We start from the raw sequence: 22563 nt of genomic DNA, 5'->3' as shown, positions 1-22563 counted from the left end.
GGACCAACACTGCAGCCACCTCTACCTTCACCCCTCTGAAAGCCCAGTTCATTACAGTGTCGATGCTTTTCCCTGAAAAGGAGGGGAACGGCAAGGCTTATGGAAACTGATTTTGCTGAACTGTGGTGTACTCGGGGTGTACCCTTGAAAGCAAAGTTCTGGGACTGGGTCGAAGACTTGGAGGGTATGGATTGTAAAGCCCTGGCTTTAAACACTCAGGGCAGCCTGTTTTTGCTCTAGCATTCAGAGAGCCGTACTTCCAGGTCCCCTCCCTCACATTCCACCGAAACCAGGGCTTTCCTGAGTGCTCTAGGAGTGGTTCTAATCTGTGTTGCCTTGGAGACTACAGTCTTTTTGTGACCCTCTTGTCTTGGTTGTGCAGTCTGACCTAAATCCGCTACTAGCCCGGACAAAGCCACCTCAGTCCAGGCCCTACACAGTCAGACCCAGGTTCAGGGGTTAAAGCCCAGGCCTCTTGCTAGGTTCCTCAGCTGCACAGGCCTGAGAAAGCCAGCCCAATCTAGGATCTAGTAATAAGGACATTTCCTTTCTGGTGGGAGAGCAGGTGAGGCCTCCAGTGTCCCACTGGCTAGTCTTCCATCTACTGCTGTGGTTTAGGCAGCGCGAGTCAGGTAACTGACATCCTGCTCAGTGTGAAGGATTGTGGGAAAACAGATCTAAGGTGGAAAGACTGGGCCTTAATTAAGGGCACACTTAGCTGTAACTACACACTTTTTCCAAGGCAGTCCTTACACTTTCCACAGTGCTTCAAGCTTAGAAATCTTAGGGAATGAAGCTGAGGTCCAAGGGGATATGAGAGAAGAAAGGACAGGGGCTAGGATGTAGCTCAATGATAAGACTATTTGCCTAGCATTTACAAGGCCCTGAGTTCAATCCCTAGTATGGGAGTATTGGGGGAGTCATCATGAATTAATGCTACAAGACTCCCCGAAGGGAGTCACAGCTTGTTCTGGGTCATTATCAGAGTTCCTTGACTTGGCTGCCTAACCTTTGACCCAAGCTAGTACAGTCTCTGCCCACCCCCACCTCCCCAAAGAGGTCACACAATACCCTCTGGGAGGTACCACTTGACACTGTGTCAAGAATAAAACAAAGCTACAGCCACAGCTACAATTGATTGAACACGCACACTGTCTCCTTTAACCACAGCCATCTGAGTGAGCGTTCTTGCCTAGTATGTGTGAGACCATGAGTATTGATCCTCAGCACCAGGACAGGGGAATCCCATTTTTGCAGATAAGGAAGAGACAAAGTAAGCAACATGACCAAAGTCATGACTATTTAGACCTAGATTTCTAAGCCAGGTCTCCTTAACTCTGGAATCCATGTTCTCCTGATCACTGGTCAGCAAAAGAGGTCCTGCCCTGCCCTCCTGCTTGCAACCCTGAAAACCCAGCCATGCCCGCTAGTCTAAGTCAGGTCCCCTCAGAAGCCTTCTACTGACTGACAAAGGAGCTTCCGGCCAGGCCAATGGGGCGTCTTCTCTGAGGTTTTCTTCTTGCATTCGGCCCTTTCGTGTCCTTCTCTAACCTTAGCTCAAGGCCCTTCTGGCTGAAATCCCACAGGCTTCTTCATCCTAGTGACTTCACTCATCTTGGGGGCCCTGGCTCAGATCCTTAGGAAGGCCTGAGTTGTGGCTGGAGTTCTGTTAAGGTGGTGAGCAGTAGTTCCTCACAGGAACAACAATCAAACAAACAAAAAGGATTTCCTTTTTCCTACCTCCAAGTCTCGATTAGTTGCAGAAATAGACTTGAAGAGGCTGTAGAGATTGCCTGGATGGTTGGAAAGATATGTAAATGTTTTCTCTTTTATCTATTTCTTTTTTTTAACTTTATTATTTATTATATATACGATATTCTGTCTGTGTGTATGTCTGCAGGCCAGAAGAGGGCACAGACCTCATTACAGATGGTTGTGAGCCACCATGTGGTTGCCAGGAATTGAACTCAGGACCTTTGGGAGAGCAGGCAATGCTCTTAACCACTGAGCCATCTCTCCAGCCCCCTCTTTTATCTATTTCTCCGCTCCGTTTTGGAGATTGAAAAAATATATATCTTTAAATAGTTTAATATTAAGAAAATAAGACATGAATGGAGCACTAGGACTTGAAGACAGACTCCTGAGTAAAGAAAAAGCACCAGACTAAGAAATCCCGTGCTTGTGGAGGGAGGATTCAGGCTCCTCCTCCACCCGAGCAGAACTTCTGAGGTCGTGAGAAGACTGAGCCTGGCACCGAGTGAAGGTGGCTATTGTGACTTCCCGAGCCCGGGAAGGGGTGGCTCAGTGCCAAGGGTGTGACCTGGTGCAAAGCCCTGGGATGGAACTGCCCTTCGTCCCGGCTGTACCCGAGGAGACCCGTTCTGGGTGAGAGGGCGTGTCAAAGGCGGAGTCTCCAGCCCGATCTCCCGCCCCGCTCAGCGTCCGCGTGGTTCTCACACATTTTACCCCCAGAGCCTGAGGTCCTTAGCCGGCTTCTGGTTGAGGTTGCGCTGCAGAGAGGATCAATCCCCCAAGGTCTGACTGTGACCTCTGCCCAGAAAAGACCACGGAACGCGCTCTTCGGGCAGACCTGGGCTCCACCAGCTTCCAACAACTAGTCTGGGACCAAGAGTTTTGGAGTTCGAAGCAAGTGAGCCGCCCCAGAAGTACAGAGCCCTGGTATTGGACTAGCCATGGCTGCGCACGCCCGCCATCTGTGCCATGTCGCTTTCCATGTGCCAGCTGGACAGCCCCTAGCGAAGGATCTACACCGCCTTTTCGGCTTCCAGCCCCTGGCGGTGCGGGAAGCCGGCGGCTGGAGACAGCTGGCCCTCCGCAGCGGAGACGCAGTCTTTCTAGTGAACGAGGGCTCGGGGCCGGGGGAGCCACTGTACGGCCTGGATCCGCACCACTCGGTGCCCAGCGCCACAAACCTGTGCTTCGACGTGGAAGATGTGGGCGCCGCGGCCCGGACGCTGGCGGCACGGGGCTGTGTGGTGCCGGTACCACCCACTAGCGTGAGGGATGCACAGGGCACAGCCATCTATACAGTGGTCAGCTCTCCGGCCGGTAACCTTAGCTTTACGTTGCTGCAACGCACTGGCTATCGCGGATCCTTCCTACCTGGATTCAGACAGCTGCCTTGCACGTCTGGCCCTGGCTGGGTCAGCCACGTGGACCACTTGACCTTGGCCTGCACCTCTGGCAGCTCCCCTACTCTTAGGCGGTGGTTCCACGACTGCCTAGGGTTTCGTCACTTGCCGCTGAGCCCAGGTGAGGATCCGGAGCAGGGCCTCAAGGTGGCTGCAGGGTCTGGGCGAGGGGGACTAAGGCTTACTGCCCTGCAGATCCCGCCTGACAGCACGGTTCCCACCCTCGTGCTGGCGGAGTCCCTACCGGGACTCCCCAACAAACAGGACCAGGTAGTGCAATTTCTAGCCCGGCACGGGGGGCCAGGCCTGCAGCATGTAGGACTGTACACTCCCAACATCATGGAAGCTTCTGAGGGGATGGCGAAGGCAGGAGGCCGGTTCCTAACCCCTCCTGAAGCTTACTATCAGCAGCCCGGCAAAGAGGAACAAATCATAGCTGCAGGGCACAAGCCCAGCCTTCTAGGACGGCAGGGGATTCTGCTAGATGGCGCTAAAGACACATTTTTGCTTCAGGTCTTTACCAAGTCCCTCTTCGCTGAGGACACCTTCTTTCTGGAGCTGATTCAGAGACAGGGGGCCACGGGCTTTGGCCAGAACAACATCCGGGCACTATGGCAGTCGGTGCAAGAGGAAGCTGCGAGGGCCCAGGGAGCCTAACGCCAGCTAGATCTGGGAGTCGCCACCTGTCCTAGGTGCTCTGAGGAAGGAGTCCAGCACAGGCCTGCTGGAGCTGACGCGCCTCACAGGTCCACACCCCAGATAAAGCCCATCCTTCTCTTCAGGGCCAGGTGTGGGTCTTCATTCCAACCAGTACCTGCCAATTCTAGAGTCTCTCACCAGACTCCAAAGAGTTGGGACTTAAAATGTCCGACACCTCTAGGTAATAATAAAGGACTGAGGTCGAGACACAAGACTGAACTGCCTTTGTGTCGTCTCTGCGTTTCTTCCCATCCCCTGAAGGTCTTGGGATTATTAACCCTTGTGCTTTCTGAAGTTTCATTACTTGTGAAATGGGCCCTGAATAAATGATTTTGAAGAAGAATTTAATACAAACCCTCCTCCGTGCCGACCTCCCCAGGGAGAAACAGCTGCAGGTGCAGACTAGGTCAGGATTAGCCCAACCACCTGCTCTAAGATGACGCTCCAATCAGCTTACCTGAGACCCAGAATGGGAGCATTAGATGTCAGCCACGGACAGGTGCTCCCTGCAGCTGCCCTGACGGACAGGTGCTCCCTGCAGCTGCCCTGACGGACAGGCGCTCCCTGCAGCTGCCCTGACTCTGCCAGGGAAGAATACTCAGGTCAGAATGCATCCAGAGGAAGTCAGAACCAAGCTGACTTGACCATTTTCTGAGCCTCGCAAAAGTAAGTGAAGGGACTAGAGAAAGTGTAGAACGTTCTCCAAAAGGACTACAGAAATAAGTATTTTATTAGACTGGATTTGGGGTGGGCCTCCCAGAGGTATCACTGGGCCGTACTGTTGGGTGTGTCTGTGGGAATATTAGGCTGAAAGAAACTATCCAGGACTTGCTGCCCCCGGCTGGGTTTTTTCCGGCTTGATGGAGTAGACACGCGGGACCTTTTAGAACCCTGTAGAAAATCCAAGGTGGGAAGTAATAAGTACACGTCAGGGAATCTTCTGCCTGCCCTATACTAATCTAGCCTATAATGCTGTAGGATTTTCCACATCCCCAACAGGTGCCAAAAAATCTTGCTAGATGCAAAGCTGGGGCTGGGGACATGGCTCAGTTGATAGAGGGATTGTCTAACAAGCACAAAGCCCTTAGGTTTGCGTCCCAGTGCTGGATAGGTGCATGCCTATAATCCCTTCGTGAAGGAGGATCAGAAGTTCAAGGACATCTTCAGCTGCACAGTGTGGTGAAGCCAACCTACACTAAATGAAACTGTCTGGGGCAAGGGGTGGAGGCATCGCTCAGTGGTTAAGAGTGTGTACTGCCCTTGCAGAGGACCTGAGTCAGGAACCCAGTATATATGTTACATGGTTCACAAGCACCTATAACATCAAATCCAGGAGATCCAATGCCCTCTTCTGGCCTCTATGGGTACTACACTCAGTGTACATATACCTACACATAGACATACACATAGTTAAAAATAATAAAAACAAATCTTTTTCTAGGACCCAAATTAGCAGTTATTTTCAGTAAGCAGCTTTTCGTGATCCTTGTCTCACAGATGGCTCCCTACCTCAGATCCCACAGAACCCAGAGCAAATACTATACATCCCCGTGACACCAGAGCCACACCAGTTTGTTCTTGTCCTCCTACCCTGTGGTCTCACTGTACCATCAGTCCCTAGTTCACAATGGACGTCAACATATGACTTCTAAGAGCCCCAGAGGCAGGCCTGGGGAAGATGAGCGGGTGAGCCTCTGAGACTCACCCTGCAGGTGCCTCGCCGATGGTCTTCATACATGCGGAATACCTAGCCAAGAAGGAGGTGGGGGGGGAAACAAAACAGGACTGGCACCTTCTCCAAAAGAACCAATAGCCTGAGTTTCACCCCAGCCTATGGAGAGCTCCAGCAATTTTATTTAAAATATACATTTCTTTTTTCATTTATACAGCAATAAGTTCACGTAAGAGACAAACAAGACACAAAAGTACCTTTTTCATGGCAGTGGAGACAGCTGCATTGTGGAATTCCTCCCAAGTCAACCATCGAGCACCAGGAGGTGCAGGGGTCGCTGGGGTCTGTCCCTCTAGGGACAGACTATATACTTGATATGTCAGTTTGATGTGAGAGAAGACGTGGATCACCTGAGGAGGGAAGAGACAGAGCCGGGTCTGTGAATGTTAACATGGATGGAAGTGCTCAATCCTGGCACCTCTGCTAACCTACCTCTCCCAGGTGCTGGGGACGAGTGGTGGGGAGGGGTCCGGACCAGCTCTGCAGTTCCCGCAGAAGGGCTTTGTACTGATGCTGGCCTGAGGGCTCCAGGGTGACAGATGGAAACTCCCAGAGTCCAGCCAGCAGACCTGATGGCAGCCAGATAAGGGGTCAGCGTCTTGCACTGCCCCTTTGTTCCTCGGCTGCTTGTGACACTGACCTCCAGCCCCCACAGTCAGGCACCTGAGTCAGGCCTCTGCACCAGCAGAATGAGGGGACTCCCGCTGGTCCTGGGCTGCTCCACAACACAAGTGGCAGAGTGCTCCTCCCTGGGAGGCCTGCGGCTGGCCTTGCGAGGAAAGTTGGCCACTCCCAGAGAGGGGTCCCAGGGTTTTGTGGAAGGCAGGCAAAGCTGGCACTGGCTAGTCTTGAGAGCTGCACACAAAGATTCCAAACTCTGCTCAGGCCAAGTGGCCTTAGTGTCAAGCCCAGGGGGAGGCTTAACCCCACTGCAGAATCTTACTCAGACTTGAAAAGGCAGCTCCCTAACAGGGCCAGGAGAGGCAAGCTGGGGTTAGGGCTGGCGCTTACCACACTCCTCTACGTCAGGACTGCCTGGCAAGGCAGAGAGCTTTTCCCGCTCCACCTGAGAGACATAGAGGAGGGTGTCATAGGGCAAGGGTCATTCACTAGGTCACCCTAATTCGTCCTTACGAGGCTTACCCTCTGGTACGCCTGGCATAGGCTCTGCACAGGGCACTGGCTGCAGAGAGGGTGCTGTGGTGTACACACTGTGGCCCCCAGCTCCATGGCTGCTTGATTGAAGTCCCCAGGCCGGGCTGGATCCACGAGTTGATGGGCTAGGCTCCTAAAAGTAAGGCACACTACTGCAAGCAAAAACGCTCTGGCCAGACCCTTCCCAGTTTCCATCATCCCAGCTTCTTACCAGAGATGACCAGAGACAACGGAGCTACTGGGATCAGCACCAATGGCGCGGACTCGGCACAGCACCCGTAAGACATTCCCATCCAGCACACCAGTTACCTGGCACAGAGGAGCCTGGGAGTCAGACTGGACTTGGAGGAAGGAGTCAGTCTGCTGGCTGTGCACACTGAATATGAGTGGCGTACAGGTTTACCTGGCCAAAGGCAATGGAAGCAATGGCTCCAGCTGTGTAGCGCCCCACACCAGGAAGGAGCTGCTGCAGGGTCTCTGCTGTTCGTGGCACATGACCGCCTAGCTCCTCTACCACCTGGTTGGAGTAGGAAGGTTCAGCGTGAAGACACCTGAGGCTGCTGGCCTCCTAGTCAGTGCACCACCCATTTACCTTCCTAGCTCCCTCCTGCAGCCGACGGCCTCGAGAATAGTAGCCCAGGCCAGACCAGAGCTGGTTCACCTCCTGAAGGTGGAGGTCAGAGGTCAAAGATCGATGGTTGGTCCCTCAGTTGTTTTCATTCTCCCTACCCAAGGGTGGCTCACCTCCAGGGAAGCACTGGCCAGGTCCTGAAGCGTTGGCCACTTCTGTAGACCCAAAACGGGCAAGAGGAAATAAGGTCAAGGTCGAGGGTGTGAGAAGAAGCCTTTTCCGGAGTCTAGGGGTCTAGCCGACTCTCCCCTCCCTCCCTGGCATCTCCCTGGCGTCACCTGCATCCATCGTGTATAATAGTCGATCACCGTAGCAACCTGGGTCTGCTGCAGCATAACCTCTGACACCCATACTGGGGAAGGGGGTTAACATGAGGTACTGCTAACTCACCCTGACTCCTAGCCCCTAGTCCCCAAACCTAAACATAGTCCCTAAACTAAGGACTTGCAGGCACAGAAGCCCAGTTTTGTACTGACCAGCATAGGCCCGCCTGTCCACGTTGGCTTCCTCCTCTACCTGTGAAGGAAACCACAGGTGAAGACTTAGAATTGAAAGGGCTGAGCCAGCTGCCCAGCGCACTGTCCCTGTCTCACTTACCCATCTTCTCCAAGGCAGGTCCCGCTTCTCTTGGTCATACCAGCTGAGCAAGTTCCTTCGGAACGTCATGACATCAGTCATGTCTCTGAACAGATGGTATGGGCAGACAGAGGTCTGCAGGAATTCTTCATCCTTCTGCTTGGCCTGGCCTGCAGGACGACCAAGACACTCCAGATTACCCTTTCCCCCAGACCTCTCATTTTTCCTTTTTTTTTTTTTTTGGTTTTTCGAGACAGGGTTTCTCTGTGGCTTTGGAGCCTGTCCTGGAACTAGCTCTGTAGACCAGGCTGGTCTCGAACTCACAGAGATCCGCCTGCCTCTGCCTCCCGAGTGCTGGGATTAAAGGCGTGCGCCACCATCGCCCGGCATTTTTCCTTTTTTTTTTAAAAATTAATTAATTAAAGATTTCTGCCTCCTCCCCGCCACCGCCTCCCATTTCTCACTTTTCCTTTTAAGAATTATTTTTAAGGGGCTGGAGAGATGGCTCAGCGGTTAAGAGCATTGCCTGCTCTTCCAAAGGCCCTGAGTTCAATTCCCAGCAACCACATGGTGGCTCACAACCATCTGTAATGAGGTCTAGTGCCCTCTTCTGGCCTGCAGGCATATACACAGACAGACTATTGTACACATAATAAATAAATAAATAAAAGAATTATTTTTAAGTATGTATATATCCGAGGTATCCGACTCCCTAGAGCTGGAGTTCTGGGCAGCTGTAAACTGCCTGACAGCTAAGATGTCTCTCCAGCAGCAGGGTCTCAACAAGATCTCATAGTCCAGGCTGGCCTCAAACTTGCTGTGTAGCCAAGGCTAGCTTTAAACTCGTAATCCTCCTGTTCCAACTCCCCAAGCGCTGGGGTTACAAGGGTGATCACTATCTCTGGCTCTTCCCTATTAAACATTTTATTCTTATTGTGTATGGATGACGTGAATGTGTAGGTCAGAGGGCAGCATTCAGAGTCGGTTCTCCCCTCCCACCTTTCCGTGGGTCCTGAAGATCAAGCTCAGGTAATCAGGCTTGTGTGACAAAAGCTTCTTCCCACTGAGCCATCCTGCTGTCTTTTTTTGGGATCATTTTTGCACAGGCCCATCAAGGATTCAGGGCATAGCAACCTGTAGTAGCCTGTTCGCACTTGGGGCTTCTCCTACCCACATCCCTCACGCAGTCTTTAGAGCTACAATCGGAGTTCTGGTTCTGTGTAGCTTTGGCCAAATTTGTGATCTTAGTTTTGCCAGTGTCTTTGCTCTTTCGGGGCTACAAATGAAAACTCAATAGTTTTAGTTAGGCAGAAGAGGTACCCATGCAGGGTGTTTCCCTATTTTCAAAACTCATTCAGGTTTATAAACTCATTTCATGCTACGAAAGTTGCACGACAGTGATGTGTAGATGAAACTGTTCCATTCTGCTGTTAAGAAAAACCCAGAGCACTTGGCCCAAAGTTACACAGCAGCAGTCAGAATTAGCTTCTTAATCCCTCGGTATACAGCAAGCTTGAATCTGTCCTCTTGTACAGCCAGTGAAACCAGTCCCTTGACACTCTGGCAAGGGCCGAGCTCCTTACCATCAGGGGCAGAAAGCTTGGCCTGGCTGCTACTGCGGGCACATTTTCCCCTTTTCTTGGGGTTGGCTGGTTGCTTTCTGTGACTCCTGACAGATGCTCGTAGCTTCTTCATGATGACCTGGAAGAGACAGATATAGCCAACGGGGTCAGCCACAATGAGGCTGAATCTGAAGTCCTGAAGGAATTAGAGCCACCTCTCCCCAGATCACTCAGAATGTCCAGCTTGGCTTTTTCTTTTCTTTTCTTTTTGGTTTTTCGAGACAGGGTTTCTCTGTAGCTTTGGAGCCTGTCCTGGAACTTGCTCTGTAGACCAGGCTGGCCTCAAACTCATAAAGATCCATCTGCCTCTGCCTCCTGAGTGCTGGGATTAAAGGCGTGTGCCACTACTGCCCAGTCTTTTGTCTGCATGCATGCGTGTATGTACCACGTCCTACCCTCAGAGGCTAGGTGTCAGATTCTCTGGAACTGTAGTTACAGCTGTGAGCTGTCATATGCATTCTGGGAACTGAATTCTGCTCTAAGAACAGCCAGTGCTATCCAATGCTGAGCCATTTCTCCAGGCCCCTGTGTCTTTTGAAACTGTCTCACTACGTATTCAAGGCTGACTTCACACCCTGGTCCTCTGTGATGCCTAATCTTGGTTGTCAACTTGACTATGTCTGGAATCAACTAAATCCCGAGAATTTGGGCATGTCTATGAAGAATTTTTTTCTTTTTCCAAGATAGGGTCTCTCTGTGTAGCCTTGGCTGTCCTCAAACTCACAGAGATCCACCTGCCTCTGCCTCACAAAATGAGAAAACAAGAATTAAAGAGGGAAAAAGATATGCCTGAGAGCAGATGGCAAATCAATGGGAAGAGACATGGGCTAGTAAATCCTAACTGGCTGGCCGTTAGTAAATACAGCTGGCTGGCTGTTGCTAGGCTGCTTTCCTGGCTATCTTTTCTCTAACTGCAAAAACATTACTAATAGGAAACAGCAAGATGGCTGAACAGATAAAGGTCCCTACTACCAAGCCTGATTATCACAGCATGTATGGGCTCACATACACACAAAACACACCATAAATAAATAAATAAATAAAAAGAAAAGAAAGGAAAAAGGCTTTAACAAAGTATCTAACACTTCAGAGTGGGAGCTCACTGTCTGCTCAACCCCAGGCGGTGCTTTGCTCAACCCAATGGCTCTGGGAGGCAGGAACTATTACTTCCATTTCAGCTCAGAAAGCAGAGGCTAAGTAAGCAACTTGACCCCATCTTTGGTTGTGCTGCAATCCTACCAAACCTGTTTTAATCTCTTCCTAACAGTACTTGGAATTCACCACCTCATTTTCATCAAATGACCCTGCTTTTGCTTTTTTTTGGGGGGGGGGAGGGATATACAAACTATTGGCTCTGCCTTCTTTCCCCTTCTTCCCACCTCTCTGTGATGGCCCCTCCTTTTTCCTAGGCCCCTACGCCTACAATACTCCAATACTCTGAACAGGACATTCTCCTCCCCTTCATCACCAACCTCCTTTGCCAAACTTGCTCACTTTCACAATTTCTCCTACGGCCTGTTCTCCGAAGAAAGCAATCTTTCCAAGACATGACCATTGCTTCCACAATGTAATCCCATGTTTGCACCTGTAATCCTAGTGTTTAGGAGGTGGAGCCAGGAGGTTCAGGAGTTCAAAGTCAAGGTCATCTTCAGCTAAATAGTTTGAGATCTCTCCTAGCCTATCTGAAACCACAAAAGAAAACAGAAGTGTTCATGTTTTTTTTTTTCCACTTCCATATATGAACTGTTCAATAGCTTCCCATCAATCCCTTAACAAATGTTTTTAGAATTGCCTACTGTGTGCCAAACAATTTACCTCAGTGTGGGTACGACAGAGGTCCTTGTGATCACAGATGAGCAATAGGGGAAGCAGGAATGGTAGACACACAAGGTTGTCTCTTCAGAGTGAGAGATGGATTACCTATTTCCCACCTAGAAGGCCGATGACCTCTGCTCTACCTGACAACTGACCCTCCCCCAGACCATTACTGTGAGCTTGTCAATCTATAGAACCCATTGTTATAGAAGATCTCACAGGTACTTTACAAAGGGTTTTGATGTAGTCACATCTTAAGTTTTATTGTGCACACAGGGTTAAGTCATCTATCACCAGGAAATCTTTCACCGAACTGTGTTGTGCTTAAATATGTCTAAAATAAACTATTTGGGGTGAGACTCCGGAAGTTAAAGCCAACACCGGCTACTTAGTTGTGTTGAACCTGACTGCCTTCTTGCCTCCCGAAGATGATACTCTGCTGGCTGTGGTGGTTGCAGAGACCCTCAAACCTCAGCAAACACAGGATTCTTCCAGAGGAGAGTTTATAATCTAACAGAGAACAACACACATAATGAATTACATAAGATATTTCAAAGAAGAAACCCTTGGCCTAACGAGGAAAGGTCACACAAGTGAAGGGTATGAAGTTAGGAAAGAGCACAAATGTTTCAGTTTTCTAAAAATGACTCACTCTGGCACGCACACCTTTAATCCCAGCACTCGGGTGGCAGGCGGGAGGGTATGTGTGAGTTCAAGGACAGTCTGGTCTATGGAGCAGCGCGAGGAGTTCCAGAACAAGCTCTGAAGCCACAGAGAAACCCTGTCTCGAAAAACAAAAACCAAACAAAACATTGAACAAAACAAGGGTGGTGTTAAGCACGAGTAACCCAGCACTCCAGATTTGGAGATTGAGGACTTTTGTTGTCCTTGTTTTAAAGGAGTTCAAGGCCAGTCTGTGCTACTAGAGACCCTTTTCTTTTTTTTTCCTTTTCTTTCTTTCTTTCTTTCTCTCTCTTTCTCTCTTTCTTTCTTTGCTGCTGTTGTTTTTTTCGAGGCTTCGCAGGTGCGCCGCCACCACCGCCAGACTCCAGTTTAAAAAAAACCAAACCCTCCACAAACTTATGAGAGGTCTCTTTTATTTTTTTAGAGCCTGTGCCAAATATATTTACCATACACAACACATACTTGTTAAATGTATTAATGGGATGGGGGAAGATTCAAAGATTTCTTTTTCAATGAGGTGAGGTAATGCTCACTCCAGAGAAGGGAAATCCAGGCCGGTAGGAGGAGGATGTGAACGCGCCCCGCGGTGGCACTGGTTTCCGACAGTGTTACTACTACCTCTCTTTGCCAGGGGTCAAATTCGGACAAGTTGGCTTTTCCTTGATATCCTACTATCAAAGCCTTAACCCAAGTGTACATTATCACTGTGTGAATTATTTTAAAAGCGTTCCTGCAGATTGGTCGCTTTACCACCTATCTACCCGCGTCCGGTAAAACGCCTCCCGCCTCTCCCTTCCTCCAACTTTCTGGGGTGGCGTCCAAGCTCAGACCCTTTACAAAGTGTGGCGCGCCCATCTCTCCCGAGCTCCTAGGCATGGTTTAGCTCAGCATAGGAGGCGTGCTCTCCTCCACCCCCGGGAATCCTGCGCTGCCCACGCCAGCCCTGAGCTGTTAGATGAAAAGATTTGTAGTAACTTAAAAGTTCCAAGTTCGCGCCAGAGAGTGCGAAAAAATAAATTACCTCCCGAGCAGTCTCCAGCCCACAGCCCCGGAGAACCCGCCAAGGGGCGTGGCTTTGCCCAGTCCGGACGCTCAGCCAATAGACACTCGGCGCGCGAAAGGTCCGCGCTCCGCGCTCGGCCCGGCCACTCTGAACGGAAGTTGACCCCACGAGACCTAGACGGCGAGACCCGCCCCATCCTGCGCCGGAGTCTCTCCGGGAGACGAAGCGGAAGTCTCGGCGTACCTCCAGAAGGCTGGCGCTGGGCGCGCGGCATCATGGCCGCCGACAGTGACGACGGTGTGCCTTCGGTTTCAGCGACCTCTGACGGTGAGCGACTTCTCAGGGGGTAGCTACAGAAGCTTCCGGGGTCCTGTGGAGGGATAAGCCTCGGGCCGGTAGTCCTAGGATCAGGCCTGTAGCTTCTGCTAGCGCCCGCTGTCCTAGGAGACTACAAGTCCCAGTGTGCAGCGCGTGCAATTTTAAAGCCCGTGAAGTTAGATTGTAGAGCAGTGAGGGCGTGTGGGGAGGTGCTGTTTGGCTCGAGCCGGTGGTTGTCAATCGGTAACACCAGGGAAGTGGGGAGTCGTCCACGGTAAGTGGAGCTTAGGTCTAACTTTGAAGCACTCTTGTATCCGTTGAGGCACCATGAGTATGGAGCCTTTCGGGCTCTGTGTTTGAGACAGGGTCTTGCTCAATAGCACAGACTGGCTTCAAACTCAAGACCCTTCAGTTTTATGCTCCTTGTCCTGAGATTACAGGCTTGGAGGAGAAAGAATACTCAAAGGTTGTCTACACTTGTCTCCTGAGTATGTTGCAAAAAAGGAAATGATTTCCCAATCCCACATAAAAGCCACTGCAAGACCCAGATGCTCTCTTTCCAAGTTTAGGGCACTGTCCAAAGCGTGTGTATAGAGTTGGAGGTTGCAGAATCTCTAGGGAGAAACTTGTCAGTGGGCAACCCCTCTCCAACATCTAGCTTGGTGTCTGATCCACTGGGACCTTGTGGGAACATGACAATTCATTTTCCTTATCCCTAGGTGATGTCAACAAAAACACAAAACCTGCAGAGGAGTTTGTGGTACGGGTTCCTGTGGTGGATGTACAGAGTGACAACTTCAAGGAGATATGGCCGTCGCTCTTGCTGGCCCTAAAGACGGCGAGCTTTGTGGCTGTGGACACGGTGAGGTCTGGGACACAGGGAGGACAGGTGGCTGTGAAGGGTTTGACGGGTGTGGGAGATAATCACAGTCCTTTACCCATCCATAGGAGCTGAGTGGGCTTGGGGACCGGAAGAGTTTGCTGAATCAGTAAGTATAAGCCTTTTCTTGTTCATTTTTTGGTTTTTCGAGACAGGGTTTCTCTGTGTCTTTGGAGCCTATCCTGGAACTAGTTCTTGTAGACCAGGCTGACCTCGAACTCACAGAGATCCTCCTCTGCCTCCCAAGTGCTGGGATTAAAGGCGTGTGCCACCACTGCCCTGCATAAGCCTTTTCTTTAACCCCAGGTTTAACACCCTAACAAGTGTGTAGGTCTCAATCCAGGGCTAGGGCATCCCAGTTCTCAGTGGTTTGGTCCTTTGTGAAACTAACTCAGCCACAGCCATGCCCAAACCCAACTCTTAAGGTGCATCGAGGAACGTTACAAGGCCGTGTGTCATGCTGCCAGGACCCGTTCTGTTCTGTCCCTGGGCCTCGCCTGCTTCAAGCAGCAGCCAGATAAGGTATGAGCTTCCCTCACCCCAGATGTGAGGCAGAAGAACAGAGGTGCTGGAGAAGGCTGGGAGGTTTTCTTCCTAATTTTTGACAGAACAGATCCTCCTTGTTTTTCAGGGTGAAAATTCTTACTTGACCCAAGTGTTCAATCTCACCTTACTGTGCATGGAGGAGTATGTCATAGAACCAAAGTCTGTGCAGTTCCTGGTACAGCACGGCTTCAATTTCAACCGACAGTATGCTCAGGGTATCCCCTACCATAAGGGCAACGACAAGGTAGGGGTCCAGTTTCTGTTGCCTTGAGTCTGTGTTCTCTGTGGCTTATTTCTCGCTACCATGGACTGACTGCCTAGGGGACATCTGCTTGTAAATATGGAGAGTCACTAGTGACAAAGCTGGGGACACACGAGACGTACGAGGGAGGGTAGCATTGGGTTGGAAAATGAGGGAGTACTTCCCAGGTGTGCCGCACAAGAGCCTGACTGGGCGGGCATTCTGTTCTTCCCACTGACCCCTTTCCTTCCACCTAGGGAGATGAAAGCCAAAGCCAGTCAGTACGGACCCTGTTCCTTGAACTGATTCGGGCCCGTCGGCCCCTGGTGCTACATAATGGCCTTATAGACCTGGTGTTCCTGTACCAGAACTTCTACGCACACTTGCCTGAGAACTTGGGAACCTTCACTGCTGACCTGTGTGAAATGTTCCCAGCAGGCATTTATGACACCAAATATGCTGCAGAGTTTCATGCCCGCTTTGTAGCTTCCTACTTAGAATATGCTTTCCGGAAATGGTGAGGACATGGTTGAGGGAAAGGGGTGGGGCCTGGTATGAACCTATTTCATTCACTTAAGATTATTTATCAAGTACCTACCATATGCCAGGCACTGTTTTTAGGTGCTGAGGATTCAGCAGTGAACAAAACACAAACCCCCTTGTTCTCGTGGAGCTTATATGCTAGTGGAGCAAACCCTCTTGCGCTGTTGCAGTGAGCGGGAAAATGGGAAGCGGCAGGCAGCTGGCAGCCCACACCTTGCCCTGGAGTTCTGCAGCTATCCATCTAGCATGAGAGGCCATATTGACTACCGCTGCTGTATGTCTCCTGTAACCTCCCGTCGTTCTCACACCACCGGCATCTGCACCAGGTTCTCGGTGAGAACATTCATCTGTTTCTTGGGGAAGGGAGGTTTTGATGTATGGAACCCCTTCTAAGCCTCTTTCCAACCCCTAGGCCTATGGCTGGTGCCCTCTAGGACCTCAGTGTCCTCAGTCACATGATATTGACCTTATTATTGACACTGATGAGGCTGTGGCAGAGGACAAACGGCGACGGCGGCGACGTAAGGACAGACGGAAAAGGGCTTTGCTGAGCCAGCCAGGGACAGAGACCTTTGAGGAAGCTGAAGATGGTCCTCCCATAAAGCAGGTCTGTGAAGATAGCCTCAAGACAGAAATTGAGCAAAAAGTGACAGAGGGTGAATCTAGGGATCAAGCTGAAGATGGTCCTCCCACAAAGCAGGTCTGTGAAGATAGCCTCAAGACAGAAATTGAGCAAAAAGTGACCGAGGGTGAATCTAGGGATCAGCTTGGCTCCAAGCAAGATCAGAACAGTGACTTAGAGGTGGAACATAAGGCAACAAGTTCTGAAATAGCTGATGTGGCTGCTTCAGAACTGCCAGTGAGTCAAGCCAGTCCTAATCCTGTGCCTGGGGATGGATTGCATCGGGCTGGTTTTGATGCCTTTATGACAGGCTATGTGATGGCCTATGTGGGACTGAGGCACGGACCTCAACTCTGCAGTTCTGGACCTTGGCTTCCTGAATGTCACAATAAGGTATATCTAAGCGGCAAAACTGTACCACTCACAGTGGCTAAGAGCCAGTTTTCTCGTTCTTCCAAAGCCCACAACCAGAAAATGAAGCTGGCTTGGGGCAGCAGCTGACTCAAACATCTGCCTGGCACTAGACCTAGGGAGAGAAGCTAAGAGTAGGAAAGAGATGTTTGGCTCTGTGTAGTGGCTCATGTCTGCATCCCAGTACCTGAAGGCTGAGGCAGGAAGACTGCTACAGTTCATGGCCTACTCAAATCAGCCAGAGCTGTATGGAAAAACCCTATTTCAAAAAAGAAAAAGTTATTTGAGTTGTTAGCCTGTGTATGTTGCGTTTAAGTACTACGGAGTTGTTGTGCAGATCCTGGCAGAGACAATGAGCGCTTCACTGTTTTCTTTCGTACAGAGGCCTGACCCTGGGGTACAAAATAAGACTAACTAGCACCTGGAACATCAACTTTATTTTTTAATCTGAAAGTGTCTTGGGAAAAGTTTTACAAAAAAAAAAAAATCATCAGAAATGAATTATGAAAATATTTAACCAACTTCATTCTTTGGTTATTTCTTATTGCGGCTCTGTAAGGACAGACTGTTCCCAAAGCTTCAGCTATAGCAGGGAGAAAATCAGTCCAAGTATAATACATTAACCTCTGTTTGTATCACCTGTTGACACATACATAGAGCAGGCCCTGGGGCCTACAAATCAGCCCCACTCCCAACACCAAGGTTGAAAGTCTTGAGGCAAAACATTAAGACTCCTTTATAAATATGAAAATAGATTAATCAACTGGAAAAGTCTTGAATAGGTTAGCTAAAATATCCTTGACCACCACATTGCCTTGTCCCCCCTTGCATAGAGATGTAGTGATGTGGTCTGACCATACAGTACGTGCAAACAGCAATTATTCAAGTGTCTTAGACATACTGGCAAGAAGCATCCCAGTCTTCAGTCAGGTCTGAGAAACAGCCATGCCCTTTTCATCCTCCTAGTTAACTCCAGTGTCCATCCTGCAGCATGTATGCCCCAGAATGGGCACAAGAGACCTAGGGTGGAAAAGGAACTGGATAATAGCTGCATAGTTGCCTGCCAGCTCAGCCTGGAACTAGAGTCCTTTGGTCCTATCTAGGACGTGACTGTCAGTGGGAGCCAGAGCTCCTTGCTGGATTTCAGAGGCTTAGAATTAGGTTGGCCCTAACTACATTGAGCACTAAAAGCCCAATTTTTAAGCCAGACTTTTCTCAGCCTGCCTGGGGCTCCAGAGAAGAGCCTGGCTGTGCACCAAGGGGACCCAGCAGTTTTAGGTAACGGTCCATCCCTAAGGTGAGGTAAGGACTAGTCCTCCCCCCCCCCCTCACCCATCCTGCTCTCCCTGGGTTTGGAAGTTTATTCCAGAGATGGAGAAGAGGACAGGAGCCATTTGTGGCCTTTCTTCCACCTCCATCTCCTCAGAGGCAGCAACACATGGGCTGGTCCCCTTGGGCTTGGGTCCAAAACCGTTTTCTTCTTGGGGGTTGGAGCAATCCATGGCCTCCTGGACTGAAGCAGCCGGTAGGGCAGATGCCCGGAATGGTGGGATCTCTCTTACTCCATACTTGAGACTACTGAGTCGTGGTGGAGGCACATCAGACAGCGATTCCTCACAGCCCACAAATGGACAAGCATGACGCAAGAACTCGGGTGAACCAGGCAGAGAACGCCACCGTCTAGAAGACATGGCCAGTGGCTCCTGACAATCAGCCAGAGGCGTAGTTCCAGGCCCTGGTGCGTCCAGGTCGAATACGAGGGAAATGACAGATTTGCTGGGCAGGTCAAAGAATTTGATCTTGCCACCCTTGAGGTCTTGGCGTGCGCTGAAAGGATTAACTTTTGGGGTATGTGTAGCACCATCTCGTGGCCGATAGTAGGGGTCCAAGACACTGACTGTACGTGGAGGCTTACGAGAGAAAATGTCTGACTGGCTTCGAGACAGCCCAATAGTACGTCTTGGCCGTGGAGACTTATGGGGAATCTTGTCGTCCAGTGAGCTCAGTCGCTTCCCTCCATGCACTTTGTCCACCAGTCCTGATGAACAGTAAGCTGTGTTACTCTCAGTGTAAGCAGACTGTGTTACAGTTTTCTTGAGGAAAGTGAGATATGTAGTTGCCCCATTTTATCAATGAGAAAAGAGGGTAGCGGGGAGGAGGCAGAAATCCTCAAATAAATAAATTAAAAAAAAAAAAAAAAGAAAAAGAAAAGAGGGTAGCTATGTGCCAAGTCACAGCTCTAAGACTGCGTACTACTTGACTGTCCATGCCCACTCCCCTCCCACTTCTGGACCTAGGATCTTTCCCCTGGGGGAATGTCTCACATCTCGGGGTCTGATCTCTTACCTTTAACTGGGGGCTGCAGCTTACTGTCCCTTTCCAACTCTTCTTCCCGTAGGCGGCTCATAATTTCCTCAAGGGTCTTTCCAATCTCTTCAAAGGATGGGCGCAGTTTGGGGTCCATCTGTATACATCCGTACCAGCCATGAGCCCTGCACTGTGCTTCCCACCCCAGAGATGAAATCTGAATCTGTTCCTGGCATCTTTTAAGATTCAGTTTGGGTAACTAAAGTTTTCTCTTGCATTAGGACTGGCTGTTGCTATAGTTCAACAAATAAAACCTGACAAAGCTTGGTCAGCACTCAGGGCACAGCCAAGGATCTACCCTGCAAGCTGAGTACTGAAAAATACAAAGCAGTTTCTTCTTTCTTTGGTCCAGGGTACTCAGGAGAGCCTATAATTGGCCAGAGTAGGAAATATGGTTGGTGCTACGCATCTAGGGAGAATGAAGCCATGCCCCTTAGGAGATTAATTTGTAGCTTTTCCCTTTAAGTCCTAACCAAATGAAAAGGGCTCAGCACCTGACCAATGCCAGGTGAAGAAGGACACTCACATTACAGCAGTTGAAGGTGAGCTGTAAAAACTCTGGGGGGCAGTCTCCCACCATGTGCTGGAAAGCATCATAATCCAACCCGAAATTCTGTGGATGAGTAAAGTGGAGAAGTGTACAAGGGACATGAATAGATGTCATTAATCACACCCACTAATCCTGGCCCACTCAGAAGAGGCTAGGAACTGCCTCAGAAGTAGCTACAGATAGTTCCAGCAACTCCATCCCAAGGATAAAACCTTCATAAGCAAACCAACCCCATCCCTGTGGTGCTGGTCCCACGCCAGTAGCTCACCTCTGTGCGGGGAAGATAGTCTGGATCAGCTTGGATGCGGGCGATGATCTCGCAGAGGATGATACCATAAGAGAACACATCTGCCTGGTAGGTGGTCAGACCTCAGTTTTTCAGTCGAGTGAGGAGTGGGATATCTTCCTACCCCACTCCCCACCTCTTAACAGCCTAGTCTGGGCTACATTACCCGTAATTCCATTAACAACAGCGAGATGCTAGCCCTATATTTAGTAGGCAGGATACTGATCCTTACCTGGGCCACAAAGGATAATCAGGCCTTGAAATCTTCAGACTTACCTTCTCATTATAAGGTTCATCTCGGAGAACCTCAGGTGCCATCCAGAAAGGTGAGCCCACCACAGCCAGCTTCTCACTCCCTAAACTGTGAAGTAAAGAAGAAAGCTTGCCAGTGACTGGCACAATGGGAAGTAACAAAACAAAACAAAACAAAACAACAAAAAAACCCAACAACAAGGTTTCACATTGCTTGGATTGTATGTAATGGGAGATGACTTCCAGCTATTGATAGTCCAGGATTTCAGGCATGCACCACCATGCCTGGTTTGTGTGGTGGTGGGATTTTCTCAAGGCTTTGTGCTTTTGAGGCAAACAAGCACTATACTAACTGGACTATGGTAATCCCAGCCCTTGAGTCTTTACTGTTTGTTGAAACAGAGGCTTATAAAGTCTTTACTGAACTCAAACTTGCAGTGATCCCCCTGCCTCTGCCTGTACTGGGATTACAGGTGTGTACCACTATGCTTCACTAGACAATCAGATCTTCTGACTGGGTTTTGTTGCTCCCAAGGCTGGATGAGTCCAGTCAAGGAATGAACTTGGGCTGTGGCTAGGTTCTGGCCTTTGGGAAAGAAGCTGGACTTACATTAGTTGTGACCACTGCCTGTGCCCTGTAGGGTTACTCACCTAGCATCAGGAATCTTCTCAGCCAGGCCAAAGTCCGCTACCACTGCAGAGTAGCCATTTTCATCTCTCTTTATCAGGCAGTTCTAGGGTTCCCAAAGAAGAGAAGAGAAGGTGGCTTAGAGTAGGGAGGGATTAGCAGCCATATAGTTACTACTGTGCCTCCTTGTCCTGTTTCCTGGTGAACCGCACACTTAGCCTGATCCCAGGGCCAAAACTGGGGCTTTAATACAGCCAATGAGGTTGGTGTGATGGCACAGCTTTCAATCTCAACCCTGGAAAGGCAGTGAGTTCCAGGCTAGCCAGGGTATATAATGAGACCCTGTGTGATGATTATTCTTGATTGTCAACTTGTCTACATCTGGAATTAACTAAAACCCAAGTGTCTGGGCACACCTGTGAGAGATCTTAAATCATTTCAAATGGGAAGATACACCTTTTAATCTGGGTCACACCCTCTGCTGGCAGTTATGAAGGGTGTGGAAGAAGGAAGCTTGCCCTCATTCTCACTGACATGCTCACACCTTCACTGGCATTAGAACCTATTTCTTTTGAGAACTGGTACATACTGAAGACCAGCTGAGACATAGAGCCTTGTGGACTGAACACCTACTGGATTCTTGGACCTTCTGTTGGTAGGCAGCCATTACTAGTCTAGCTGGACAACAGCCTGTAAGCCATTCTAAAAAACCTATTCATTCTGTAATGAATGTTCTATTCCTCTAGAGCAGTGGTTCTCAACCTTCCTAATGCTGTGACCTTTTAATACAGTTCCTCATGCTGTGGTATAATTTTTTTTTTTGTTGCTACTGTTATGAATGTAAGTATTTTGGGAGACAAAGGTTTGTCAAAGGGCTCACGGCCTTTAACAATGGTTGAGAACTATTTCTCTAGAGGACCCTAACTAATACACCCTGTCTGGAAAAAAAAAGTCAGACAAGTTAATCCTGGATCTTGAAATGATTTGTTTATTTTCATTTTGTGCAATGATCTTTTTTCAATGCACTGGTTTTCATTTTGTACACTGTACATTGATGCCTGCATTTATGTCTGTGTGAGGGTCTCAGATCCCTTAGAACTGGAGTTACAGTTTTGAGCTGCCATGTGAGTGCTGGAAATTGAACCTGGGTCCTCTGGAAGAGCAGGCAGTGCTCTTAACCACTGAGTTATTTCTCCAGCACTGTTTTGTTTTTTTTTTTTCACCTAAATATTAATTTAAGCCACCTCCCACAAGTAAAGGGATGGAATCAGTATATAATGGTCTTCATTTGATCTATGAAAATGTGTGCTTGGGGGTCCATACAGTTTTCTAAGTAATAGTAGAAAATCTCTTTACTCATTTTCGTAGCATGTCAGAAGCAAGTTCATGGGACAGTAATGGAAGACAGGATAGCATCTCCCCAGGGGAAAATCTGGTCCTGATACAGAACTGGAGGGAGGTGATGAGTTCTGACCAGTCATACTCATGCGGGGGGAGGGTCCAAGACAGGGTTCCTTTTTTTATATATATAATTTTTAAATTTATTTTTCGAGACAGGGTTCTCTGTAACTTTGGAGCCTGTCCTAAAACTAGTTCTTGTAGACCAGGTTGGCCTCGAACAAAGATCCACCTGCCTCTGCCTCCCGAGTGCTGGGATTAAAGGCGTGTGCCACTACTGTCCAGCCAAGACGGTTTCTTTAGTAGCCTGGCTGTCCTAGAACTAGCTCTGTAGACCAGACTGGCCTCGAACTCAAAGAGATTCGCTGCCTCTGCTTCCTGAGTGCTGGGATCAAAGACATGTGCCACCACCCGGCTACACAAAGAATTCTTTTTTTTTTTTTTTTTTTTTT

General features: G+C 49.5%; 4 protein-coding genes across 6 annotated transcripts in view; 2 read left to right on the top strand and 2 right to left on the bottom strand.

The window, feature by feature from the left end:
* The first annotated feature begins 2154 nt into the window (after positions 1 to 2154).
* Positions 2155 to 4403, top strand: Hpdl (4-hydroxyphenylpyruvate dioxygenase like). Its single transcript, XM_005370025.2, has one exon. It carries the CDS (start codon positions 2694 to 2696, stop codon positions 3807 to 3809), a length of 1116 nt encoding a protein of 371 aa, XP_005370082.1. The 5' UTR covers positions 2155 to 2693; the 3' UTR covers positions 3810 to 4403.
* Positions 4404 to 4498: 95 nt separating this feature from the next.
* Positions 4499 to 13201, bottom strand: Mutyh (mutY DNA glycosylase). Its single transcript, XM_005370024.2, has 16 exons — positions 13088 to 13201; positions 9529 to 9646; positions 7967 to 8115; positions 7846 to 7885; positions 7648 to 7721; positions 7483 to 7524; positions 7331 to 7402; positions 7142 to 7255; positions 6950 to 7047; positions 6727 to 6871; positions 6595 to 6649; positions 6247 to 6438; positions 6016 to 6152; positions 5781 to 5933; positions 5557 to 5598; positions 4499 to 4742 (listed from the first exon to the last, which is right to left on the bottom strand). The coding sequence occupies exons 2-16, from the start codon at positions 9638 to 9640 to the stop codon at positions 4617 to 4619; spliced, it is 1551 nt and encodes a 516-aa protein (XP_005370081.1). The 5' UTR covers positions 9641 to 9646; positions 13088 to 13201; the 3' UTR covers positions 4499 to 4616.
* Positions 13202 to 13261: 60 nt separating this feature from the next.
* On the top strand, positions 13262 to 17717 carry Toe1 (target of EGR1, exonuclease). Of its 3 annotated transcripts, XM_026777502.1 has the most exons (9): positions 13281 to 13396; positions 14107 to 14249; positions 14336 to 14376; positions 14693 to 14789; positions 14899 to 15057; positions 15312 to 15571; positions 15768 to 15930; positions 16010 to 16204; positions 16298 to 16793. In XM_026777502.1, the coding sequence occupies exons 1-9, from the start codon at positions 13345 to 13347 to the stop codon at positions 16718 to 16720; spliced, it is 1533 nt and encodes a 510-aa protein (XP_026633303.1). In that variant the 5' UTR covers positions 13281 to 13344; the 3' UTR covers positions 16721 to 16793. The 3 variants fall into 3 exon arrangements, with proteins under 3 accessions (XP_005370077.1, XP_026633304.1, XP_026633303.1); XM_005370020.3 differs by having other exon boundaries at positions 13262 to 13396; positions 16010 to 17717; XM_026777503.1 differs by lacking the exon at positions 14693 to 14789 and having other exon boundaries at positions 13275 to 13396; positions 16010 to 16793.
* A 24-nt stretch (positions 17718 to 17741) lies between these two features.
* Tesk2 (testis associated actin remodelling kinase 2) overlaps positions 17742 to 22563 on the bottom strand; it is a 110656-nt gene continuing 105834 nt past the window's right edge. The window contains exons 6-11 of the mRNA XM_005370022.3: positions 20737 to 20819; positions 20110 to 20194; positions 19816 to 19899; positions 19524 to 19610; positions 18977 to 19094; positions 17742 to 18668 (exon numbers count right to left, since the gene is read on the bottom strand). Of these exons, the coding sequence (XP_005370079.1) occupies positions 17959 to 18668; positions 18977 to 19094; positions 19524 to 19610; positions 19816 to 19899; positions 20110 to 20194; positions 20737 to 20819 (1167 nt within the window). The 3' untranslated portion in view covers positions 17742 to 17958. The remainder of the gene's footprint in view (positions 18669 to 18976; positions 19095 to 19523; positions 19611 to 19815; positions 19900 to 20109; positions 20195 to 20736; positions 20820 to 22563) is intronic.

Source organism: Microtus ochrogaster, unplaced genomic scaffold (genome assembly GCF_000317375.1).
Source record: "Microtus ochrogaster isolate Prairie Vole_2 unplaced genomic scaffold, MicOch1.0 UNK69, whole genome shotgun sequence".
Taxonomy (NCBI): Eukaryota; Metazoa; Chordata; class Mammalia; order Rodentia; family Cricetidae; genus Microtus; species Microtus ochrogaster.
This window is presented reverse-complemented; position numbering and strand designations above follow the sequence as displayed.

Bases quoted from the DNA above. Each gene is read 5' to 3' on its own strand.
- Toe1 (XM_005370020.3), top strand. From the start codon at position 13,345: ATGGCCGCCGACAGTGACGACGGTGTGCCTTCGGTTTCAGCGACCTCT. The intron at 13,397-14,106 runs GTGAGCGACTTC...CCTTATCCCTAG, and splicing joins GGTTTCAGCGACCTCTGACG to GTGATGTCAACAAAAACACA. The intron at 15,572-15,767 runs GTGAGGACATGG...GCGCTGTTGCAG, and splicing joins GAATATGCTTTCCGGAAATG to TGAGCGGGAAAATGGGAAGC.
- Hpdl (XM_005370025.2), top strand. From the start codon at position 2,694: ATGGCTGCGCACGCCCGCCATCTGTGCCATGTCGCTTTCCATGTGCCA.
- Mutyh (XM_005370024.2), bottom strand. From the start codon at position 9,640: ATGAAGAAGCTACGAGCATCTGTCAGGAGTCACAGAAAGCAACCAGCC. The intron at 7,722-7,845 runs GTCAGTACAAAA...CCCCTTCCCCAG, and splicing joins GGACAGGCGGGCCTATGCTG to TATGGGTGTCAGAGGTTATG. The intron at 6,439-6,594 runs GTAAGCGCCAGC...CTTTGTGTGCAG, and splicing joins TCCTGACGTAGAGGAGTGTG to CTCTCAAGACTAGCCAGTGC.